The 21,998-nt window shown below is 37.4% G+C and overlaps 1 protein-coding gene and 1 non-coding gene across 2 annotated transcripts in view; one reads left to right on the top strand and one right to left on the bottom strand.

The window, feature by feature from the left end:
- CNST (consortin, connexin sorting protein) overlaps positions 1-21,998 on the top strand; it is a 75,540-nt gene that overhangs the window by 15,634 nt on the left and 37,908 nt on the right. The window contains exons 2-3 of the mRNA XM_007458077.1: positions 11,621-11,826; positions 20,298-20,328. Of these exons, the coding sequence (XP_007458139.1) occupies positions 11,621-11,826; positions 20,298-20,328 (237 nt within the window). The remainder of the gene's footprint in view (positions 1-11,620; positions 11,827-20,297; positions 20,329-21,998) is intronic.
- On the bottom strand, positions 14,366-14,438 carry TRNAG-CCC (transfer RNA glycine (anticodon CCC)). Its single transcript has one exon. It is a non-coding gene; the product is annotated as a tRNA-Gly (tRNA).

Below are 21,998 nucleotides of genomic sequence, written 5' to 3'. Positions count from 1 at the left end.
CTCTCTTCAGTTTAGTTAATATGTGCTTATATATATTTATATATGTGCTTGGTTACATATCTGTTTGCAATTATATCCTCTTGATAAACTGACCCCTTTATGTGACCTTTGTCTCTTTTGACAGTTTTTGACTTAATTTTGTCTGATATAAGTACAGCCACTCCTCCTCTCTTTGTTTATCATTTGCATATAATACTTTTTTCATCCCTCACTTTCAGCCTATGTGTGCCTTAAAGCTAAAGTGAGTCTCTTGAAACAGTTGTTGGATCTTGTTGTTTAAATCATTCAGGCACCCTCTGTTTTTTGATTAGAGAATTTAATCCAGTTACACTTGAAGTAATTATCAGTAGGTGAGGATTTACTGTTGCTATTTTATAAATTGTTTTCTGACTGTTTTGTAGTTCCTCTCTTCCTTTCTGTCTTCATTATTTGATAATTTTTATAGTGGTATACTTTGATATCTTTATCTTTTGTGTGTCTACTGCAGATTTTTTTTTTTTTTTGGTTACCATGAGGCTTATATGAAACATCATATATATGTGTGTGTGTGTGTGTGTGTGTGTGTGTGTAATTTTATTTTTAACTGATAACAGCTTAACTTTTACCATAATCAAAAAGTACAGTTTAGGGAATTCCCTGGAAGTCCAGTGGTTAGGACTCTGCACTTTCACTGCTGAGGCGGTTCAATCCCTGGTCAGGGAACTAAGATCCCACAAGCCGCAGAGCATGGCAAAAAAAAAAAAGTAGTTTAACTTCTCTTCCCCCAACATTTTATGTTATTGATGTCACAATTTACATCTTAAATATACGGTTTATCCATTAACACTTTATTGTAGCTATAGTTACTCATAATACTTCTGTCTTTTAACTTTTGTACCAGAGTTAAAAGTGTTTACATCAATCACGTGATACATTACATTAACAAAATGAAGAATAAAGATCATCTCAATAGATGCAGGAAAAGCTTTTGACAAAATCCGACACCAATTCATGATAAAAACTCTCCACAAATTGGGTATAGAGGGAATATATCTCAGCAGCATAATAAAGGCCATACATTACAAGCCCACAGCTAATGTTATACTCAACTGTGAAAAGCTGAAAGCAGTCCCTCTGAGGTCAAGAACAAGACAAGGATGCCCACCTTTGTCATTTTTATTGAACGTAGTATTCGAAGTCTTCCATCAGATAAGAAAAAGAAAAGGATCCAAATGGGAAAGGAAGAAATAAAACTGTCACTGTTTGCAGATGACATAATAACTATGCATAGAAAATCCTAATGATGCCACCAAAAAACTATTAGAACTCATCAATAAATTTGGCAAAGTTGCAGGATAAAAAATTAGTACACAAAATCTGTTGTGTTTCTATATACTAACAACAAACTATCAGAAAGTGAAATTAAGAAAACAGCCCCATTTACAATTGTATCAAAAAGAATACAATAAGTAAATCTAACTAAGGAGGTAAAAGACCTGCACTAAGAAAGCTACAACACTGATGAAAAAACTAAAGATAACACAGATTGAAAGATATACCATGCTCATGGATTGGAAGAATATTGTTAAAATGACTGTAGTACCCAAAGCAATCTACAGATTCAGTGCAATCCCTATCAAAATACCAATGGCATTTTTCATAGAAATAGAGCAAATAAATCTAAAATTTGTATGGAAGCACAAAAGACTGAATAGCCAAAACAGTCTTATGAAAGAAGAAGCAAGCTGGAAGTATCATGCTCACTCATTTCAAGCTATTCTACAAATCTACAGTAATCAAAACAATATGCTACTGGCACAAAACTACACGCATATATACCACTGGAACAGAATAGAGAGCCCAGAAATGAGCCCACACTTATATGGCCAATTAAAGACAAAGGAGGCAAAAATATACAATGGGGGAAATTTAACCTCTTAAATAAATAATGTTTGGAAAACGGGAGAGCTGCATGCAAGAATCAAACTGAGCCACTTCCTCACACCACAAAAATAAACTCAAAATGGATTAAAGACCTAAATGAAAGACCTGAAACCATAAAACTAGAAGAAAACATAGGCAGTACACTCTTTGTCATTGGTCTTAGCAATAGTTCTTCGGATATGTTTCCGCAGGGAAGGGAAACAAAAGCAAAAATAAGTAAATCAAACTAAAAACCTTCTGCACAGTGAAGGAAACTATCAACAAAACAAAAAGGCTGATTACTGAATTGGAGAAAATATTTCCAAATGATATATTTGAGAAGGGGATAATATCCAAAATATACAAAGAACTCATACAACGTGATATCAAAAAACCAGACAATGCAGTTAAAAAATGGGCAGAGGACCTGAATAGACATTTTTCCAAAGAAGATGTACAGATGGCCAACAGTAACATGAAAAGATGCTCAAGACTAAGCTCTGCCCACCAGAGCAGCACCCAGCTCTCCCCACTACCAGTCCCTCCCATCAGGAAACTTTCACAAGCCTCTTAGTTAGCCTAATCCACAGGAGGGCAGACAGCAGAAGCAAGAAGAACTACAATCCTGCAGCTTGTGGAACAAAAACCACATTCACAGAAAGACAGACAACATGAAAAGGCAGAGGGCTATGTACCAGATGAAGGAACAAGATAAAACCGCAGAAAAACAACTAAATTAAGTGGAGATAGGCAACCTTCCAGGAAAAGAATTCAGAATAATGATAGTGAAGATGATCCAGGACCTCAGAAAGATAATGGAGGCAGAGATTGAGAAGATGCAGGAAATGTTTAACGAAGACCTACAAAAATTAAAGAACAAACACCTAGAAGAATTAAAGAACAAACAAACAGATGAACAATACAATAACTGAAATGAAAACTACACAGAAGGAATCAAGAGCAGCATAATTGAGGCAGCAGAACGGATAAGTGACCTGGAAGACAGAATGTTGGAATTCACTGCCACGGAACAGAATAAAGATGAAAGAATGAAAAGAAATGAAGACAGCCGAAGGGACCTCTGAGACAACATGAAATGCAACAACATTCGCATTATAGGGGTCCCAGAAGGAGAAGAGAGAGAGTAAGGACCCGAGAAAATACTTGAAGAGATTATAGTTGAAAATTTCCCTAAGATGGGAAAGGAAATAGCCACCCAAGTCCAGGAAGCACAGAGAGTCCCAGGCAGGATAAACCCAAGGAGAAACATGCCAAGACACATAGTAATCAAATTGACAAAAATTAAAGACAAAGAAAAATCATTAAAGCAACAAGAGAAAAATGACAAATAACATACAAGGGAACTCCCATAAGATTAATGGTGGAGTTCTCAGCAGAAACTCTACAGGCCAGAGGGGAGTGGCCTGATATATTTAAAGCGATGAAAGGGAAGAACCCTACAACCAAGATTACTCTAACTGACGAGGATCTCATTCAGATTCGATGGAGAAATCAAAACCTTTACAGACAAGCAAAAGCTAAGAGAATTCAGCATCACCAAACCAGCTCTACAACAAATGCTAAAGGAACTTATCTAAGTGGGAAACACAAGAGAAGAAAAAGACCTACAAAAACAAACCCATAACAGTTAAGAAAATGGTAATAAGAACATACATATCGATAATTACCTTAAACATGAATGCATTAAATGCTCCAATCAAAAGACACAGGCTTGCTGAATGGATACAAAAACAAGACCCATATATATGCTGTCTACAAGAGACCCACTTCAGACCTAGGGACACATACAGACTGAAAGTGAGGGGATGGAAAAAGACATTCCATGCAAATGGAAATCAAAAGAAAGCTGGAGTAGCTATACTCATATCAGATAAAATAGACTTTAAAATAAAGAATGTTACAAGAGACAAGGAAGGACACTACATAATGATCTAGGGACCAATCCAAGAAGAAGATATGACCATTATAAATATATATGCACCCAACATAGGAGCAACTCAATACATAAGGCAACTGCTAACTGCTATAAAAGAGGAAATCAACAGTAAGACAATAATAGTGGGGGACTTTAACACCTCACTTACACCAATGGACAGATCATCCAAAATTAAAATAAATAATGAAACAGAAGCTTTAAATGACACAATAGACCAGATAGATTTAATTGATATTTATAGGACATTCAATCCAAAAACAGCAGATTACACTTTCTTCTCAAGTGCTCATAGAACATTCTCCAGGATACATCACATCTTGGGTCACAAATCAAGCCTCAGTAAATTTAAGAAAATTGAAATCATCTCAAGCATCTTTTCCTGCCACAACGTTGTGAGATTAGAAATCAATTACAGAAAAAAAAAAAGTTAAAAAACACAAACACATGGAGGCTAAACAATACGTTACTAACTAACCAAGAGATCACTGAATAAATCAAAGAGTAAATTAAAAAATACCTAGAGACAAATAACAACAAAAACACCATGATCCAAAACGTATGGGATGAAGCCAAAACAGTTCTAAGAGGGAAGTTTATAGCAATACAAGCCTACCTCAAGAAACAAGAAAAATCTCAATCTAACCTTAAACCTAAAGGAACTGGAGAAAGAAGAACAAACAAAACTCAGAGTTAGTAGAGGAAAGAAATCATAAAGATCAGAGCAGAAATAAATAAAATAGAAACAAAGAAAACAATAGCAAAGATCAATAAAACTAAAAGCTGGTTCTTTGAGAAAATAAACAAAATTGATAAACCATTAGCCAGACTCATGAAGAAAAAGAGGGACAGGACCCAAATCAATAAAATTAGAAATGAAAAAGAAGTTACAACAGACACTGCAGGAATACAAAGCATCCTAAGAGACTACTACAAGCAACTCCATGCCAATAAAATGGACAACCTGGAAGAAATGGACAAATTCTTAGAAAGGTATAACCTTCCAAGGCTGAGCCTGGAAGAAATAGAAAATATGAACAGACCAATACAAGTAATGATATTGAAACTGTGATTAAAACTCTTACAAAAAACAAAAGGCCAGGACCAGATGGCTTCACAGGTGAATTCTATCAAACATTTAGAGAAGAGCTAACACCCAACCTTCTCAAATTGTTCCAAAAAATTGCAAAGGAAGGAGCACTGCCAAACTCATTCTATGAGGCCACCATCACCCTGATAGCAAAACGAGACAAAGATACTACAGAAAAAGAAAATTACAGACCAATATCACTGATGAAGACAGATGCAAAAATCCTCAACAAAATACTAGCAAACAGAATCCAACAACACATTAAAAGGTTCATACACCATGATCAAGTGGGATTTATCCCAGGGATGCAAGGATTCTTCAATATATGCAAATCAATCAATGTGATACACCATATTAACAAATTGAATAATAAAAACCATATGATCATCTCAATAGATGCAGAAAAAGCTTTTGACAAAATTCAACACCCATTTATAATAATAACTCTCCAGAAAGTGGGCATGGAGGGAACCTACCTCAACGTAATAAAGGCCATATATGACCACCCCACAGCCAACATCATTCTCAATGGTGAAAAACTGAAAGCATTTCCTCTAAGATCAGGAACAAAACAAGGATGTCCTCTCTCACCACTGTTTTGGAAGTCCTAGCCACAGCAATCAGAGAAGAAAAAGAAATAGAAGGAATACAAATTGGAAAAGAATAAGTAAAACTGTCACTGTTGGCAGATGACATGATACTATACATAGAGAATCCTAAAGATGCCAGCAGAAAACTACTAGAGCTAATCAATGAATTTGCTAAAGTTGCAGGATTCAAAATTAATGCACAGAAATCTCTTGCATTCCTATACACTAATGATGAAAAATCTGAAAGAGAAATTAAGGAAACACTCCCATTTACCATTGCAACAAAAAGAATAAAATACCTACGAATAAACCTACCTAGGGAGACAAAAAACCTGTATGCAGAAAATTATAAGACACTGATGAAAGAAATTAAAGATGATACAAACAGATGGAGAGATATACCATGTTCTTGGACTGGAAGAATCAATATTGCAAAAATGACTATGTGACGCAAAGCAATCTACAGAATCAATGCAATCTCTATCAAATTTCCAATGACATTTTTTACAGAACTAGAACAAAAAATCTGAAAATTGTATGGAGACACAAAAGACCCTGAATAGCCAAAGCAGTCTTGAGGGAATAAAACAGAGCTGGAGGAATCAGAATCCCTGACTTCAGACTATACTACAATGCTACAGTCGTCGAGACAATATGGTACTGGCACAGAAACAGAAATATAGATCAATGGAACAGGATAGAAAGCCCAGAGATATACCCACGCACCTATGGTCAACTAATCTATGACAAAGGAGGCAAGGATATACAATGGAGAAAAGACAGTTTCTTCAGTAAGTGGTGCTGGGAAAACTGGACAGCTACATGTAAAAGAATGAAATTAGAACACTCCCTAACACCATACACAAAAATAAACTCAAAATGGATTTGAGACCTAAATGTAAGACTGGACACTATAAAACTCTTGGAGGAAGACAAGAAGAACACTCTTTGACATAAGTCACAGCAAGGTCTGTTTTGGTCCATCTGCTAGAGTAATGGAAATAAAAATAAAAATAAACAAATGGGACCTAATGAAACTTAAAATCTTTTGCAAAGGAAAGGAATCTACAAACAAACAAGATGAAAAGACAACCCTCAGAATGGGAGAAAATATTTGCAAATGAATCAACAGACAAAGGGTTAATCTCCAAAATATACAAACAGCTCATGCAGCTCAATATTAAAAAAAGAAACAACCCAATCTAAAAATGGGTAGAAGACCTAAATAGACATTTCTCCGAATTAGACATACAGATGGCCAAGAAGCACATTAAAAGCTGCTCAACATCACTAATCATTAGAGAAATGCAAATCAAAACTACAATGAGGTATCATCACCTCACACCAGTTAGAATGGGCATCATCAGAAAATCTACAAACAAGAAATGCTGGCAATGGTGTGGAGAACAGGGAACCCTCTTGCACTGTTAGTGAGAATGTAAATTGATACAGCCACTATGGAGAACAGTATGGAGGTTCCTTAAAAAACTAAAAATAGAATTACCATATGACCCAGCAATCCCACTACTGGGCATATACCCAGAGGAAACCATAATTCCAAAAGACACATGTGGGCTTCCCTGGTGGTGCAGTGGTTGAGAGTCCGCCTGCCGATGCAGGGGACACGGGTTCGTGCCCCTGTCCGGGAAGATCCCACATGCCGCTGAGCAGCTGGGCCCGTGAGCCATGGCCGCTGAGCCTGCACGTCCGGAGCCTGTGCTCTGCAACAGGAGAGGCCACAACAGTGAGAGGCCCGCGTACTGCAAAAAACAAAACAAAACAAAAAAAAGTGCACCTGAATGTTCATTGCAGCACTATTTACAGTAGCCAGATCATGGAAGCAAGCTAAATGCCCGTCTACAGATGAATGGGCAAAGAAAATGTTTATATATATATATATATATATATATATATAATATATATATAAAATGGAATATTAGCCATCAAATGGAGCGAAATTGGGTCATTTGTAGAGACGTGGATGTATCTAGAGACTGTCATACAGAGTGAAATAAGTCAGAAGGAGAAAAACAAGTATATTAGCGCATATATGTGGAACCTAGAAAAATGGTACAGAGAACCGGTTTGCAGGCCAGAAATAGAGACACAGATGTAGAGAACAAGTGTATGGACACCAAGGGAGGAAAGTAGTGGTGGGGTGGTGGTGGTGGGATGAACTGGGAGACTGGGATTGACATGTATACACTAATATGTATAAAATGGATAATAAGAACCTGCTGTATAAAAAAATAGATAAAATTAAAAAAAAAAAACTGAAATGTAAGTCCTCCTCCCTGACCAGAATCTTGATTCCTCAGTTCCCTTCTCTATAGGGGAATTTCTTGTCTATCTTTCCATAAATATTTTAAAATTCTGGCACCGAGCACTAGCTCAGATCTTAGGGTATGATCTCCTTGCATTCTTTTTTCCCATACACAAATGAGGACTATACAGTACTATTCTGCTTTTTTAAAAAAGAAAGAAAGAAAGAAAAGATGCTGAACATCACTAATCGTCAGGGAAATGCAAATGAAGACCACAACGAGATATCACTTCATACCCGTTTGGCTTGTATCAAAAAGAGAACAAATAGCAAGTGTTCATGAGGACGTGGATAAAAGGGGAACCCTTCTGCTCTGTTGGTGGGAATGTAAATAGGAGCAGTCACTATGTGAAAATAGTATGGAGATTCCTCAAAAATCAAAAGTAGAACTACCATATGATCCAGCAATTCCACTCCTGGGTATTTATCTGAAGAAAAGGAAAACAGTAATTCAAAATGATACATGCACCCCTGTGTCTATTGCAGCATTATTTATAATAGCCACGATATGGAAGCAAGCTAAGTGCCCATCAGCAGATGAATGGATAATGATGATGTGTTTACACACACACACACACACGCACGCAGATACATGCATATACAGTGGAATATTACTGAGCCATAAAAAAGATTGGAATCTTGCCATTTGTGGTAACATGGATGGACCTGGAGAGTGTTATGCTTAGTGAAATAAGTCAGAGAAAGACAAATACTGTATGATTTCAGTTACATGCGGCATCTAAAATACTAAATAAGTGAACAGACATAATTAAAGAGAAACAGTCATAGAGAGAACAAACAGGTGGTTGACAGAGGGGAATGGGATGGGAGGAGGAGAGAAATAGGTGAGGGAGATTAAGAGGTACAAATTTTCAGTTACAAAATAAATGAGTCACAGGTATGAAATGTACAGTGTGGGGAATATAGTCAATAACTACGTGATATCTTTGTAATGATGACAGATGAAAATGAGACATATCATGGTGATCACTTTGAAATATATAGAAATATCGAATCACTAGGTTGTATACCAGGAACTAATAGTATTGCAGGTCAATTATACTTCATAAACAAACAAACTCATAGAGAAAGATCAGATTTGTGGTTACCAGAGTTGTGGGGTGGTGGGAAGGGGAATTGGGTGAAGGTGGTCAAAAGGTACAAACTTCCAATTACAGGATAAGCAATTACTAGGGATGTAGTGTATAACATGATAAATATAATTAACAGCTATATGTTATATGTGAAAGTTGTTAAGAGAGTAAATCCTAAGAGTTCTCATCACAAGCAAAACATTTTTTTTTCTATTTCTTTAATGTTTTATCTATATGAAATAAACTTATTGTGGGATTCATTTCGTGTTTTATGTAAGTCAGATTGTTAGGCTGTACACCTGAAAGTTATACAGTGCTGTATGTCAATTACATCTCAATAAAACTGGAAGAAAAAAATTTTAATAAGTAAATAAAATAACTTAGAAAATGGATCTAGCAGGAACTGTGACCATTATGCATCTATACTGTCTAAATAACTAAGGTAATCATATGGCGTGTTTTCATTTCCATTATTTAACAGGACCCTTTTTAGACCTCCTTTAGATAATGGAGTCATAAATTCTGTCCTTTATCCTTACTTTGGAAACTCCTGCCCTTCTTTGGCCATATCCTTCAAGGGTTTTATTTAAATTCCCTCTACAGATAATGAGCATTATAAAATTCAATTTTTCAAAGAGGAAATATGGAGTAATGTTTGATATTATGTGGGAAGAATTTAATGAAAAGAAGTATAGAATTTGAGAGGTTAGCCTTATCACAGTCTATATGAAATTAAATAACTTGGGCACAATAGTGTGGCTGGAGAAAAAGGAAAGAAAACAGTATTTCTCTTAGTCTCTTTGTAGTTCTCTATACAAAGCTTATGTTCCTACATTGGCACTACTACCATTGTGGTTAGAAAATTAGAAAGCAGAAGAATCATCCATGTTTTCACAAATATTGTTCCTGCAAAATAAAATGGCAGGCCATCTCTAGGCCTCGTACTTCCAGAGTCCAAACGACATAAAATTTATAGAAGAGAATTTTCTAAAATATAAGGAATCACTGTAGGTGATTATCTGTAGAAAGCACAACACTTGGAATTTTAATGCTGAATACGCTACTGGATATAACTGCAATACTATAGTAAGTAAATTAATCCCTGTGCTGTAGGAGTTATGATCTAATAAAGATATGACCAGTCACTATAATACGACCCTTCACAAGTCACTATAATGCACTATAATGCAAAGCCCTGGTGGGCTTTCCATAGACCATATATAGGATTTAGACGAAAGTAAGTTTACTTCAGGCTCATGTTATAGAGAAATATATGAATTTTTTTTAGGGTAGAACTTAACTAGACAGATGGGAGGAAATTTTTTTCTTTTTTAATTTTCTTGGCCACGCTGTGCAGCATGTGGGATCTTAGTTCCCCAACCAGGGATTGAAGCTGAGCCCCTTGCATTGCGGAGTCTCAACCACTGGACAGCCAGGGACGTCCGGGGAGGAAATTTTTTTAACTGTTAGAATTTGTAATTGCTCAGAAAGGCGCAGAGTATTAATACTAGGGAGATACAGAATTGGCCAGCTTGGCTAGAGCAGTGGATTTATTTAGAAGGCAGTAGAAGACAGGGTTCTGGGCAAACTCCCCAACCTTTTTGGCACCAGGGACCGGTTTCATGGAAGACAGTTTTTCCAGGGTTGGCGGGGGGTGTTTCAGGCAGTAACGTGAGCGATGGGGAGTGATGGGGAGCGGCAGATGAAGCTTCGCTTGCTTGCCCATCACTCACTTCCTGCTGTGCGGCCTGGTTCCTAACAGGCCACGGACTGCTATAGGTCTGCAGCTCACGGGTTGGGGACCCCTGCTCTAGAGGGTTGGCAGGAGGCAACTTCAGTCATGGTATGCACACACTAAATTACTGAGAAAGATCCTTTCCAAGCCGGACTAGCTGAAGGTATGTACAGATGCAGACAGTCTATTCAATTTCAATATGAAAATTAGAACTGATGCTGAGATTTCAGTGAAGAGTGAAGTTATAATGTGTAACATTTAAAGTTTTAAACTTTGGTGTGTCATTTCAGGAGCTGTGGGCCAAGGATTTATTCACTGATTTTTTTTTCCCCAAGTTTGTGTTACTTCTTTTTATTAGGAAAAAAGCTTCTGTGGCCATTAGCTCTGGACATCTGAATTCCTTCTGCTCTGCTGGGATCCAGAAGTAGTTCTAAAGTTATCAGACCAAGAGTTTAGAGAGAAAGGCTTAACTTCTTTAGCCTTTCATATGATAAACACATTTACCTTCCCATTTAGTTCTTTCATTTTGCGTAAGACATGGCTTCAGATTATAGTTAATTCGTTTTTCCTTTGGGAGAATCAAGTTTTTGGTCAGATTTTAACCTACATACTTTTCTTTAGATCTCTCTTTTTTTATATTCTTAATTGTAATTCTTAATTAAGAATATGAATTACATTCTTAATTTATAATATAAATTAAAAAGTTATATAGATCTAATAAAATTGCTTCTATTAACTAATCGCTAATAGAAACAATCAGATGTCAGCACAATCTTAATTTATTGAGGAGAATAACTTGTGGTTTCTGTGGGTTTTTTTTAATGTAATTAGCTTTATTTGAAAATTTTATGATTAACAGGCATAATTGTTTTAAGGTGTTCTACCATGATGGAAATTTATCCTAACATAGGCATTTTATTTACCTCTCAAAGGACTTTCTTCAGGAGATACCACACCCTTTATGCAAGAAAATATATTACATGCAGCCATACATGCTGTTAGTGATGAAGAGTCTGCAGAAGTAAATGCTAATGATCAACTAGAAGCCCCGAAGCTGGTTCTGCAATCTCTGTTCTCACTTATACGGGGTGAAGTTGAGCAGTTGGATTCAAGAGCACTTCCCCTTTGCCTTCATCAGGTATCATGTTAAACCCTTCACTTTCAGCCTCACTGAAATTCTGGGACCAATATTTGTAATAATCTAAAATCCTATTCTCTGTAATTGATTCTACCCCACCTGTCAATGGTGAGTCCAAGAGGAGGTGACCCTGGATCAGTGGCTGGTAGGAAATTTGGCATATCACTGACTCATGGCCACACATTGGCTTGGATCATCAATCTAGAGTTCATACTGTTGCTAACTTCTTTTGCTTAGTGAATAAGCTGTGTACAAATAAGAGTGAATGTAGTGAGTACTTAATAAGTACCAACAAGGTACCAAAAACTAAGCTAGACGCTAGGGAAACATTATGTAACAGAGCATGTCCTTAAGAGAGGCACTGTGGAATAGGAGAAACAGTTTGTAGATAACTAATTGTAGAACTCTGTACAAAGCATCAGAGTAGATATGTGTTTAAGGTTTAGCAAAAGCCCAAAATGCATGATTAACTTTGTCCTTTGGACATTAGGGGAAAAAGTGATTCTTGAGCTGGGTTTTGCAGGGTGTGTAGGCTCTCACTAGATGAACAAAGTGAGCTGGTACAGAAAGAGAGAACAGTCCCTGCAAAGACATGACTGGGATGTTGTTGAAGATTAAGATGTAAAAGAGACAGGAATTAAGACTGGGTAGTTTGTGCCATTAAGGGCTTACTTTTAGAGGCTGACAGCCTTTTTTTTTTTAATTTATTTTATTTATTTATTTTTGGCTGCATTGGGTCTTTGTTGCTGTGTGCAGGCTTTCTCTAGTTGTGGTGAGGGCTATTCTTCGTTGTGGTGTACAGGCTTCTCATTGAGGTGGCTTCTCTTTGTTGGGGAGCATGGGCTCTAGGCGCACGGGCTTCAGTAGTTGTGTCACGTGGGCTCAGTAGTTGTGGCGCACATGCTTAGTTGCTCCGCGGCATGTGGGATCTTCCTGGACCAGGGCTCGAACCCATGTTCCCTGCATTGGCAGGCAGATTCTTAACCACTGTGCCACCAGGGAAGCCCGAGGCTGAGAGCTTTTAATTATGCAGGTGCCAGAATTTGAATTTTAGAAAAATAACTCTTTTGATGATTGGGAGGGTAAGCTAGAAGATGGAGAGCCTGGAGACTGGGAGATCTTTAGGACAGTGATGAGGAAGATACACAAGAGATAATTCCGAAAAGATTAAGATATTTATAAGCTGTGTTTTATTTTCTTTTAAAATGAAAATAATTTGTATATGGGTGTGGAAAAAGCTTCACTTTTTATTTCACTCCTCCTGTTTCATTTAACTTTTGCAGTGAGCAGTGAATAATTTTTAAGAAGTAAAACAGCTTTTGTCCTAAGGCAGGAAAACATATATTCTTACAAATTTATGTTACCTCCTTGGTGGACTTGAAGATATGCCTTTGAGAAAATGTGTACTACTTTTTGACCTCTAATGTGTTACTGACATATATGGTATATGTTACTGACATATATGACATATCTGTTTACAATAGTTGAGAACTGTAGTTGAGAACCACCAATATTAAGGCAGCTTTCTAATCTTTCAGGCTTCCTTGAATTTGTACAGTGGATTGAGTTTGTAAAGGGTATTTGCATTAACTGTTACTTCATTCTCCAAACAATCTAGAGAGGTAATTATTATCACCATCTTTACAAGTAGGGAGGCTGAGACTCCCTCACAAAGCAAGTTCCTTATAATACTAGGGCTGCAATTTGTTAGTTCCATTCAATGAATCTGTTTTGGGGACAACTTGGGAGAAATTTGAATATGGACTCTATATTAAATAATACTGTTGCATCAGTGTCAGATTTCTTGAGATTGATAATGGAATTGAAGATCATGTAGGAGAGTATCTTTATTCTTGGGAGATACATGTGCAAGTAGTACTTAGGAGTGAAGTGATATAATGCCTGCAGCTTAAGATATTTCAGGGGGAAAATATATGTAAGGGAGGGAAAGACAGAGAAAGCAAATTTGGCGAAATGTCAATAACTGACGAATCTAAATAAAAGGTATATGGCTGTTGATTTTACTGTTCTTTGAACTCTTCTGTAGAATTTCGATAAAAAGTTGGGGAAAAGGACATTTGGAGTAAATGGAAATAGCAAGTGTAGTCAAATCTTTTCAAGCAGTTTATGTCACTGGGCTATTACATTAAAGGTAAGAAGAATGCTCTTTTCTACAGGCAGGTGATCCTACAGCTGAAGCAGATCTAGTAGAAAATCACATTTTTAGGCAGGAAGACGATAACAGTCTTGATCAGATGAAGATTATTTTTTTTATGTCTCAAAGTAAAATTCTACCTTCATCCCCCAGAAACATGTCAGTTTGCTGGGTCCCGTATGTTATGCTTCATATATATCTCAGCAATCTGTCCTCTCCTGGCAAAGGAGCTTAGAAAGTATAGTGAGTGTTTTTTTTTTTTTTAATGCCACTTTTAAAAAATTTATTTAATTAAAAAGAATACATTTATTTATTTACTTAGTCTGCGCTGGGTCTTAGTTGTGGCATGCGGGATCTTTGTTGCGGCATGCTTGCGGGATCTAGTTCCCCAACCAGGGATCGAACCAGGGCCCACTGCATTGGGAATGCAGAGCCCTACCCACTAGACCACCAGGGAAGTCCCTATAGTGATGGTTTTAAAGTATGAGCTTTGGCTCTACCACTAACAAGCAAAGTAGCTTTTAGTTTCTTTTCCTGTAAAGTTGTAGAGGACTCAGTGAAATAATGCAGTAAAGTACTTAACATAGTACTTGGTACACTTAACATAAAAGCTAAATAAATATTAAGCATTATAACTATATTTCCCTGTCACTAATTCAAACATTGATTTTTGGAAAGAGATGCTAAAGCCTGCAGTAAGCTGAGACATCAGGGCAACAGGAGTCAGCTGATGGCTGCCTTCCTCAGCCCAAGAATACAAAATATCCTGTCACCTCCCAAGGGAGACACAAATCAGGGAGAAGTGGAGTGAGTTTTTCTTTTTTTAATTATTTAGTAATTCCCAATATCTCATACTGTGCCTTTCACTTAGATCGACAGTTGTTGACATTTTGCCAGATTTTCGTTTTCCTCCTACCGCGCAACCCTTCTCCACGCATATATTTTCCACTGACACATTTTAAAGTAATTTTCAGGTATTATATCACTTCACCCTTAAATATCAATACTTGTGCATAAATTTCCCAAGAACAATGATACTCTCCTACATAACCTACAATGCCATTATCAACCCCAAGAAATGAGACATTGGTTTAATATTATTTAACATATAGCCTATATTTGTTTCCCTCAAGTTATTCCACAAATATTCTTTATAACTAGTTTTCCCCAGATCCAGGATCCAGTGAAGGAGCACACAGTGGGAAGATTCTTTAGTCTTTGGTAATCCAGAACAATTCCCTGCCTTTTGTTTTGTTTTGTTTATTTGCTTATTTGCTTATACTTTTATAACACTGACACTTCTGAAGACTCAAGAATTCTTGTAAAATGTCCCATAATTAGGATCTGCCTGATTATTTCTTCATGATTTGATTCAGGTTAAAATATATTGACCAAGAATTCTACCTAGGTAACATTCCATACTCAGTTCTCTTTTTTTTTTTTGTGATACGTGAGCCTCTCACTGTTGTGGCCTCTCACTGTTGTGGCCTCTCCCATTAAGGAGCACAAGCTCCAGACGCGCAGGCTCAGCGGCCATGGCTCACAGGCCTAGACGCCCTGCGGCATGTGGGATCCTCCTGGACCGGGGCACAAACCCGTGTCCCCTGCATCAGCAGGCGGACTCTCAACCACTGCGCCACCAGGGAAGCCCCTCAGTTCTCTTTTGAACTCACTCCAATCTGGCCTTTGTGCCAATTGCTCCATCAAAGTTGCATTGTAAAGGCCAGGTGTGACCTCCATGTCGCGTGCCCATGCGAATCTAGTGGTCAGTCCTCCGTTTTCATCTTACTGGAAGTATCAGAATCTCTGACAAGTTGACCACATACTCTATTTTACAGAATTTTCTTTTTTTGCCTTTTAGGACCCCTCACTTTTGGCTTTTACATCTTACCTCACTGGACATACCTTCTCTGGCTCATTTGTTGAGTCCTCCAAGTTTTACTAATTCTTAAACATTGAAGTGCTTCAGGATTCAATTCTGAACTACAGACTTAAACATCCAGCTTCCTGAGGCATCTCATGGGCATTTCAAACTTAAGATGCCCCAAATCAAACTTTGATTTTTTTCTCCAAAATCTTTTGCTTTCCTAGTCTTCCCCCTTTTGTTAAATGGCAACTCCATCCCTCCAGTTGCTGAGACCAAATACTTTGCAGTCATCCTTCACTTTTCCCCACATCCAAATCCAATCAGCAAGTCCTGCCACTGTATTTCAAAATATATCCAGATTCTGACCTCTTCTTACCTCCTTCATTGCCACCATCTCAGTGCAAGATATTATCAAATCTTACTTGGATTCTTGCAGTAAACTAATTGTAGAAACCTCCTTGCTTTACCTTTATTTCCATTTAGTTTTTTTTCTCTCTACACAGCAGTCATTGTGATTCAGATAAAATGTTACATCAGATCATGTTACTTCTCTGCTCAAAGCCATCCACTGACTTCTCTTCGCATTCAGAGTAAAAGCCAAAATCCTTACCATGGCCTACGAGATCCTACATGATTTGGCCCTGTTACCTCTTAGACATTAATTCCTAAAACTCTCCTTCTTGTTCACTCCTTTCCAGGTACACTGGCCTCCTAGCAGTTTGTCAGATATACCAAGAATGTTCCTACATCAGGGTCTGTGGTGCTTCCTTTCCATCCTTTCTCAGGAAGCCGCTAGATGATGTACTCCATCAAAACAAGGGAGTAAACCAAGGAACAGGAAGATTGAGATATAGGAAACTGGGGATGCTACCAGGAGAGAGGTGAAGGGAATATCTAGGTGAGGGAGATTCAAAGATGACAGCTTTGTACCAAGGAGAGAGTAACCACTTCTATTGCAGATCAGAAGGGTCTGGGGAGGAACTTTTATATCATTTTCCTATTTCTGAATATTTGCGGTATCCGAATGTATTGAGGGAAGATTTAGACTCTTGGTGGACTGTTTAGAGTTGTATAAGTGATAAGTGCATGGAAAACTTTTTTTTTTTTTTTTAAAAAAGGGAAAAGAAACTCCAGGGAAAACAAAAAGTTTTCAGGAAAGGAAAAATAATGAGTTTACTACTTGGCTTAACTCATAATAAGGTAAACATTAAATGTTTATCTACCTATTACTACAATATAATAACGTGGAATAGGTGAATATGTGAGAGAAAGTGTGTGTTGTATATGTTTGTAGGGTTTGGATGGGGAGAAGCAAAAGACCCAATCCTCATTTTCTAAAACTGAAAAAATCAAGATATAGCAAATATAAGCATAATGTTTAGAGATACAACAAAAAATATATTTTTAAACAGATAAGAGAAATCTAAGTGCTTGCTCCTGAAGAAAGGAGAATAGGGCAAGAAGGGTAGGGCCTTTTTTAACACACCTCATAGAACTATTTGACTCCTTAAATCATACACATGTGTAATCTTGATAAAAATAAGAGCTAAAAGAAGAAATTTATAATTCAGGCATAAGGTGAGAATAGCATCTAGGTTAAGATGGTGACAGTGTAAATCCAGAGGGGTGAATTTGAAATCTTGATGGAAGGACTTGGTGTAGATAGTAAAAAAGGGGATGAAGAGGAAATCAGAGATGAATAATGCTAGGATATCCAGTTGAAAGGAATGGTAGTACCACTAACAGAAATAAGGAAGTATGGATGGGAAGAGTTAATTAGGGGACAATTATATTATTATTTTTTTTTTTTTTTTTTGCGGTACGCGGGCCTCTCACCGTTGTGTCCTCTCCCGTTGCGGAGCACAGGCTCCGGACGCGCAGGCTCAGCAGCCATGGCTCACGGGCCCAGCCGCTCCGTGGCATGCGGGATCCTCCCGGACCGGGGCACGAACCCGTGTCCCCTGCATCAGCAGGCGGACTCTCAACCACTGCACCACCAGGGAAGCCCAGACAATTATATTATTTTTAACATGATATTATATGGATGAATATATGCTAAAGACCATTTGATATAATGACTATGATTACTTTAGATATATGCTTTTAGCTCTTGAAGATTCCATTTAAAAATTATTTTTCTTGGGTTTGAGTAATCTTCCTACACTGACTTAGTTAATATGACCACAGATTAGCTTTAAATATGTAACTGAAGTCATAAACTTAGAAGTTTCTCATATAGAAGTAAGAAGAAAAAGATCAAGTGCTGTACTCTGTGCTCAATGAGCTTATACTGAAACTCATCTCAGACTCAGGCAGGATATGGCTCCGCTGGGATCCTTGAAGCCACTCTGTAACACTATGGCTGAAAAACTACACCTTCCTAATTCCCTTTCTTTTTGTTTCTGGTAGGTAAAAGAAGCCTGAAACCAGGAGAACCTTAAAATTATTACCATCCCAAAGTGATTTTCAACTTACATCTTCACATAATTCTACTCTGCCTCTCTCACTTCTGGTCCAGAGTCAGACTCAAAAACCATTTTAAGCACTTACTGCTATGTGCTGGGCACTGTGCTAGACACACATTCCCTCACTTAGTCCTTACAGCAGCCCTGTCTCAGAGTTGTAGGTATTATTGTCCCTATTTTACAGATAAGGAAGCTGAGTTTGAGACTCAACATGTCCAGGGTCACACAGCTGGTAGTGGCAAAGCTTGGACTAGAACGCAGTCAGGTTATTCACTTTCAAACCTCACGTTTTTCTGTTATACCAGGCTACCTCCCAGATCTAGACATATGGGGCATCAAAGAAAATCACATTTTCTTTTGCCCGGCTAGACTTGCCAGGGGTAAGTTATTATAGGGCAAATGATCTGTATATTTATTTTTCAAGCTGCCCTTTCACCTTGGAAATGTCCTTTATTTTTGAGACCTTGGGTTTCATGACACTGTCTTTTTTTATATATATATATAAATTTATTTTTGGCTGTGTTGGGTCTTCGTTGCTGCGCGCGGGGTCTATTCTTCATTGCGGTGCGCAGGCTTCTCATTGTGGTGGCTTCTCTTGTGGAGCACGGGCTCTAGGCTTGCAGGCTTCAGTAGCTGTGGCTTGCAGGCTCAGTAGTTGTGGCTCGCTGGCTCTAGAGCACAGGCTCAGTAGTTGTGGTGCACGGGCTTAGTTGCTCCGTGGCATGTGGATCTTCCCGGACCAGGGCTCAAACTTGTGTCCCCTGCATTGGCAGGCAGATTCTTAACCACTGCACCACCAGGGAAGTCCCATGACCCTGTCTTTTTGGTTGCACTTATGGTACTAGAACTGTCACGGAAATCTGCAAGCTAATTGATTAACAGTTTACAAAGATGTGGTTGAGTCCATCTATATTGCTATGTTGCTTCTGGAAGAATGTTAGATATATAGAATAAACTTTAAGCTAGGCAAATATTTCCTTTAAAATTATCCTTTTTCCACTGTGGGATTTGAGAAAGACCATTCCTTTTTATTGCTAGCTTATAGGTTTGACAAGTGCTTTATTGCTCTTTGCCTTGGCAGCTACCAGGAAAATGGAGATAGTGATCAATAAATGGAATACCTTTTTCACTAGAGACTTACTAAAAATCAGTGAAAACTGTTTGAAAGTGTAAAGTACTTAATGAAATATTTTAAATATGACAGTAGTCAATTTATGCTAATATTTCTCAGTGAATACTTTCGGTTTTACTATTCTATTTATAAATGCCATATCTAAATAAAGATCTAAATAAAAGATCCCAAAGTTTTTAGAATCAAAGAATTTTTAAATTTAAAGGTGCCCTAGAATGAATCTGCTAAATGATAAGCCTCAACTGGGTCCAGATCATGAGTCTCTGAACCCCATCCTCCCATCCAGTGCCCTTTATACTGTGCAGCGCTTTGTATATATATTCCAAACATCATTGCTCAGCTATTAGCACTTGGTCTGTCCTTTTCTGAAATATCAAAAAAGAATGAAAAATCAGTGTCCCATGAGGTAGTTTGTGAAACAGAAATGAAATGAATAGGTTTTAAGATTTCATGTGACATGACATATTTCAACTTTTTAATTTACGATAAAGTCATCCTTTCACTCATAGTATACTTTTATAAGCCTCAGTAGCATTTCCCTCATTGTTTAGAGTTCTTACTTCTAAACTCTAATGAATCAGTGATGTTTGCTTTGACTTTAAATAGAGTAGGAAGAATGAGATTGTATATGGACCAAAGAATGTCTATGTTTGCTTTTCTTGAGATAAGTGACTTCAGAAATGTGTCCTGTGCCTACAGTCTGACTTTTTCTGAACTGGCGGATGTAGTTAAATAAGAGTTTTCTTAGTTCAATATCAAAGACTTTGAGAATTTCAAGGTCTTGGTTTCTTCTAAATTTGTCTTTTCATCCAAATGTTAATTTAATTTCCTCTTTTTGTTTGTTTTTAACAGATAGCAGAGTCCTATTTCCAGGAGGAGGACTGTATCCTTTTCTTAATTACAAGGAGAAATCCACAGACTTCTTAGAGAACTGCCCATTTTTAAAAACTGAGATTTACATACAATGAAAGGTATAATCTGTTGTTTTCACTGGGTTTTAATTGTTGTATGCACCAATGTAACCATCTCAGAAAACAAGATGTAGGGAATTTGTCACTCCAGAAAATTCTCTAGAACCACCCAAATTTGACCTCCCATGAACAAGCCCTAATTTTACCAAAATCTAAATATTTGTGTGTTGGGGGGAGGGGGGAAAGCATGTTGCAAAACAAACAACCCATTGAATTTTTTTTCTTTTGAATTAAACAGAAGTACAAGTCAAGTAATATTTGTATGTTAGAGTCTGTCAAGCGTATTATACATAGTAAATCTCATAACTGTCTTATTGTAGCTATATATCAGTAAAGGGAAGATTGAGTTCTTCACTAGTAATAAACAGAATAAATGTTCTCAAAGGAGACTGCATGTTAACTTTTGTATAGGAAAGATTTATTCCCTTAGCTTTTAAATTTTCCTCATTTGAAATTGTTTTTGAAAGATGGCCCAATATATACTCTAGAAAGAATGTATCCTAAGTATCTCTATTTCCCTATTTGTGTGATTTCTTTTTCCTCCTAACCTTATTGATTTTCACCACAGATTGAGGGATAAGCAGTTATCATCCTGAACCCTATCAAATAAACTACTAAATGAAACTTCAGACAGTGGCAGTTCATTTCTAAGTATGTAGGAAATCAAATTCTTATGGAAAGGAAGCTAGAACCACCCAAATAATGAGTATGATGTAGTGCAGTTCAGATCAGCATCAGCATCCCTGGGAGCTTCTTAGAAATGAAAATTCATGGGCCTTAGAATCAGAGCTTCTGGGGATCAGACCCATGAATCTCTATTTTAGCAGGATTTTCAAATTTTTATATTCAGTGAAGTTTGAGAAACATTGATATACTTTTAAGCCATGCACAGAGGAAAATGGAATTGTCTGCTTCTCCCTGGCCTATTTTATGATTCCTGGCATATCTTTAAGACTACAAATGAGAGAGAGAATTATACATCTGAGTGATCATGGGAAGGACAAAAAGCTAAAACAGTGAGTTTTTTCTCTTCCTTCTTTCTGGGTCAACATTTAGAACATGGCCCAAAGGAAGGTAGACAGTTGCACAATTTATTATGACCTCATATGATGCTAAATGTGTGATACAGATGGAGAAGACAGCAGTTTATAAGAAAATCTACCAAAAAAGTAGAAGCACATAATTATGAAAATCACTGTGGCAAGTTAATTTTTTTTTAAGTGTTCAGTGAGAAATAAGTAAAGGATCACAGGCAGTTGAAATCAGAAACAAACATTTGACTAGAGGGTAACATAGTTGCTTGACAGAAGGTAATTTAAGGAGAGAAAAAAAAAGCGGGGGTGGGGGGAATACTTAGATTACAGGATTCCACATGGGTCCTATTTCTAATTAAATTATATTTAATTGACTCTCCTAGAGATATTATTAGCAAGCAGGCATTCCTTGAACATTAAAACCTTCTTTTTGGGGCTTCCCTGGTGGCGCAGTGGTTGAGAGTCTGCCTGCCAGTGCAGGGGACACGGGTTCATGTCCCGGTCCGGGAAGATCCCACATGCCGCGGAGCGGCTGGGCCCGTGAGCCA

This window comes from Lipotes vexillifer, unplaced genomic scaffold (genome assembly GCF_000442215.2).
Source record: "Lipotes vexillifer unplaced genomic scaffold, Lipotes_vexillifer_v1.1 scaffold1315, whole genome shotgun sequence".
Lineage (NCBI taxonomy): Eukaryota > Metazoa > Chordata > Mammalia > Artiodactyla > Lipotidae > Lipotes > Lipotes vexillifer.
The sequence above is the reverse complement of the archived record's forward strand: the minus strand, read 5'-3'. Positions and strand labels throughout refer to the sequence as shown.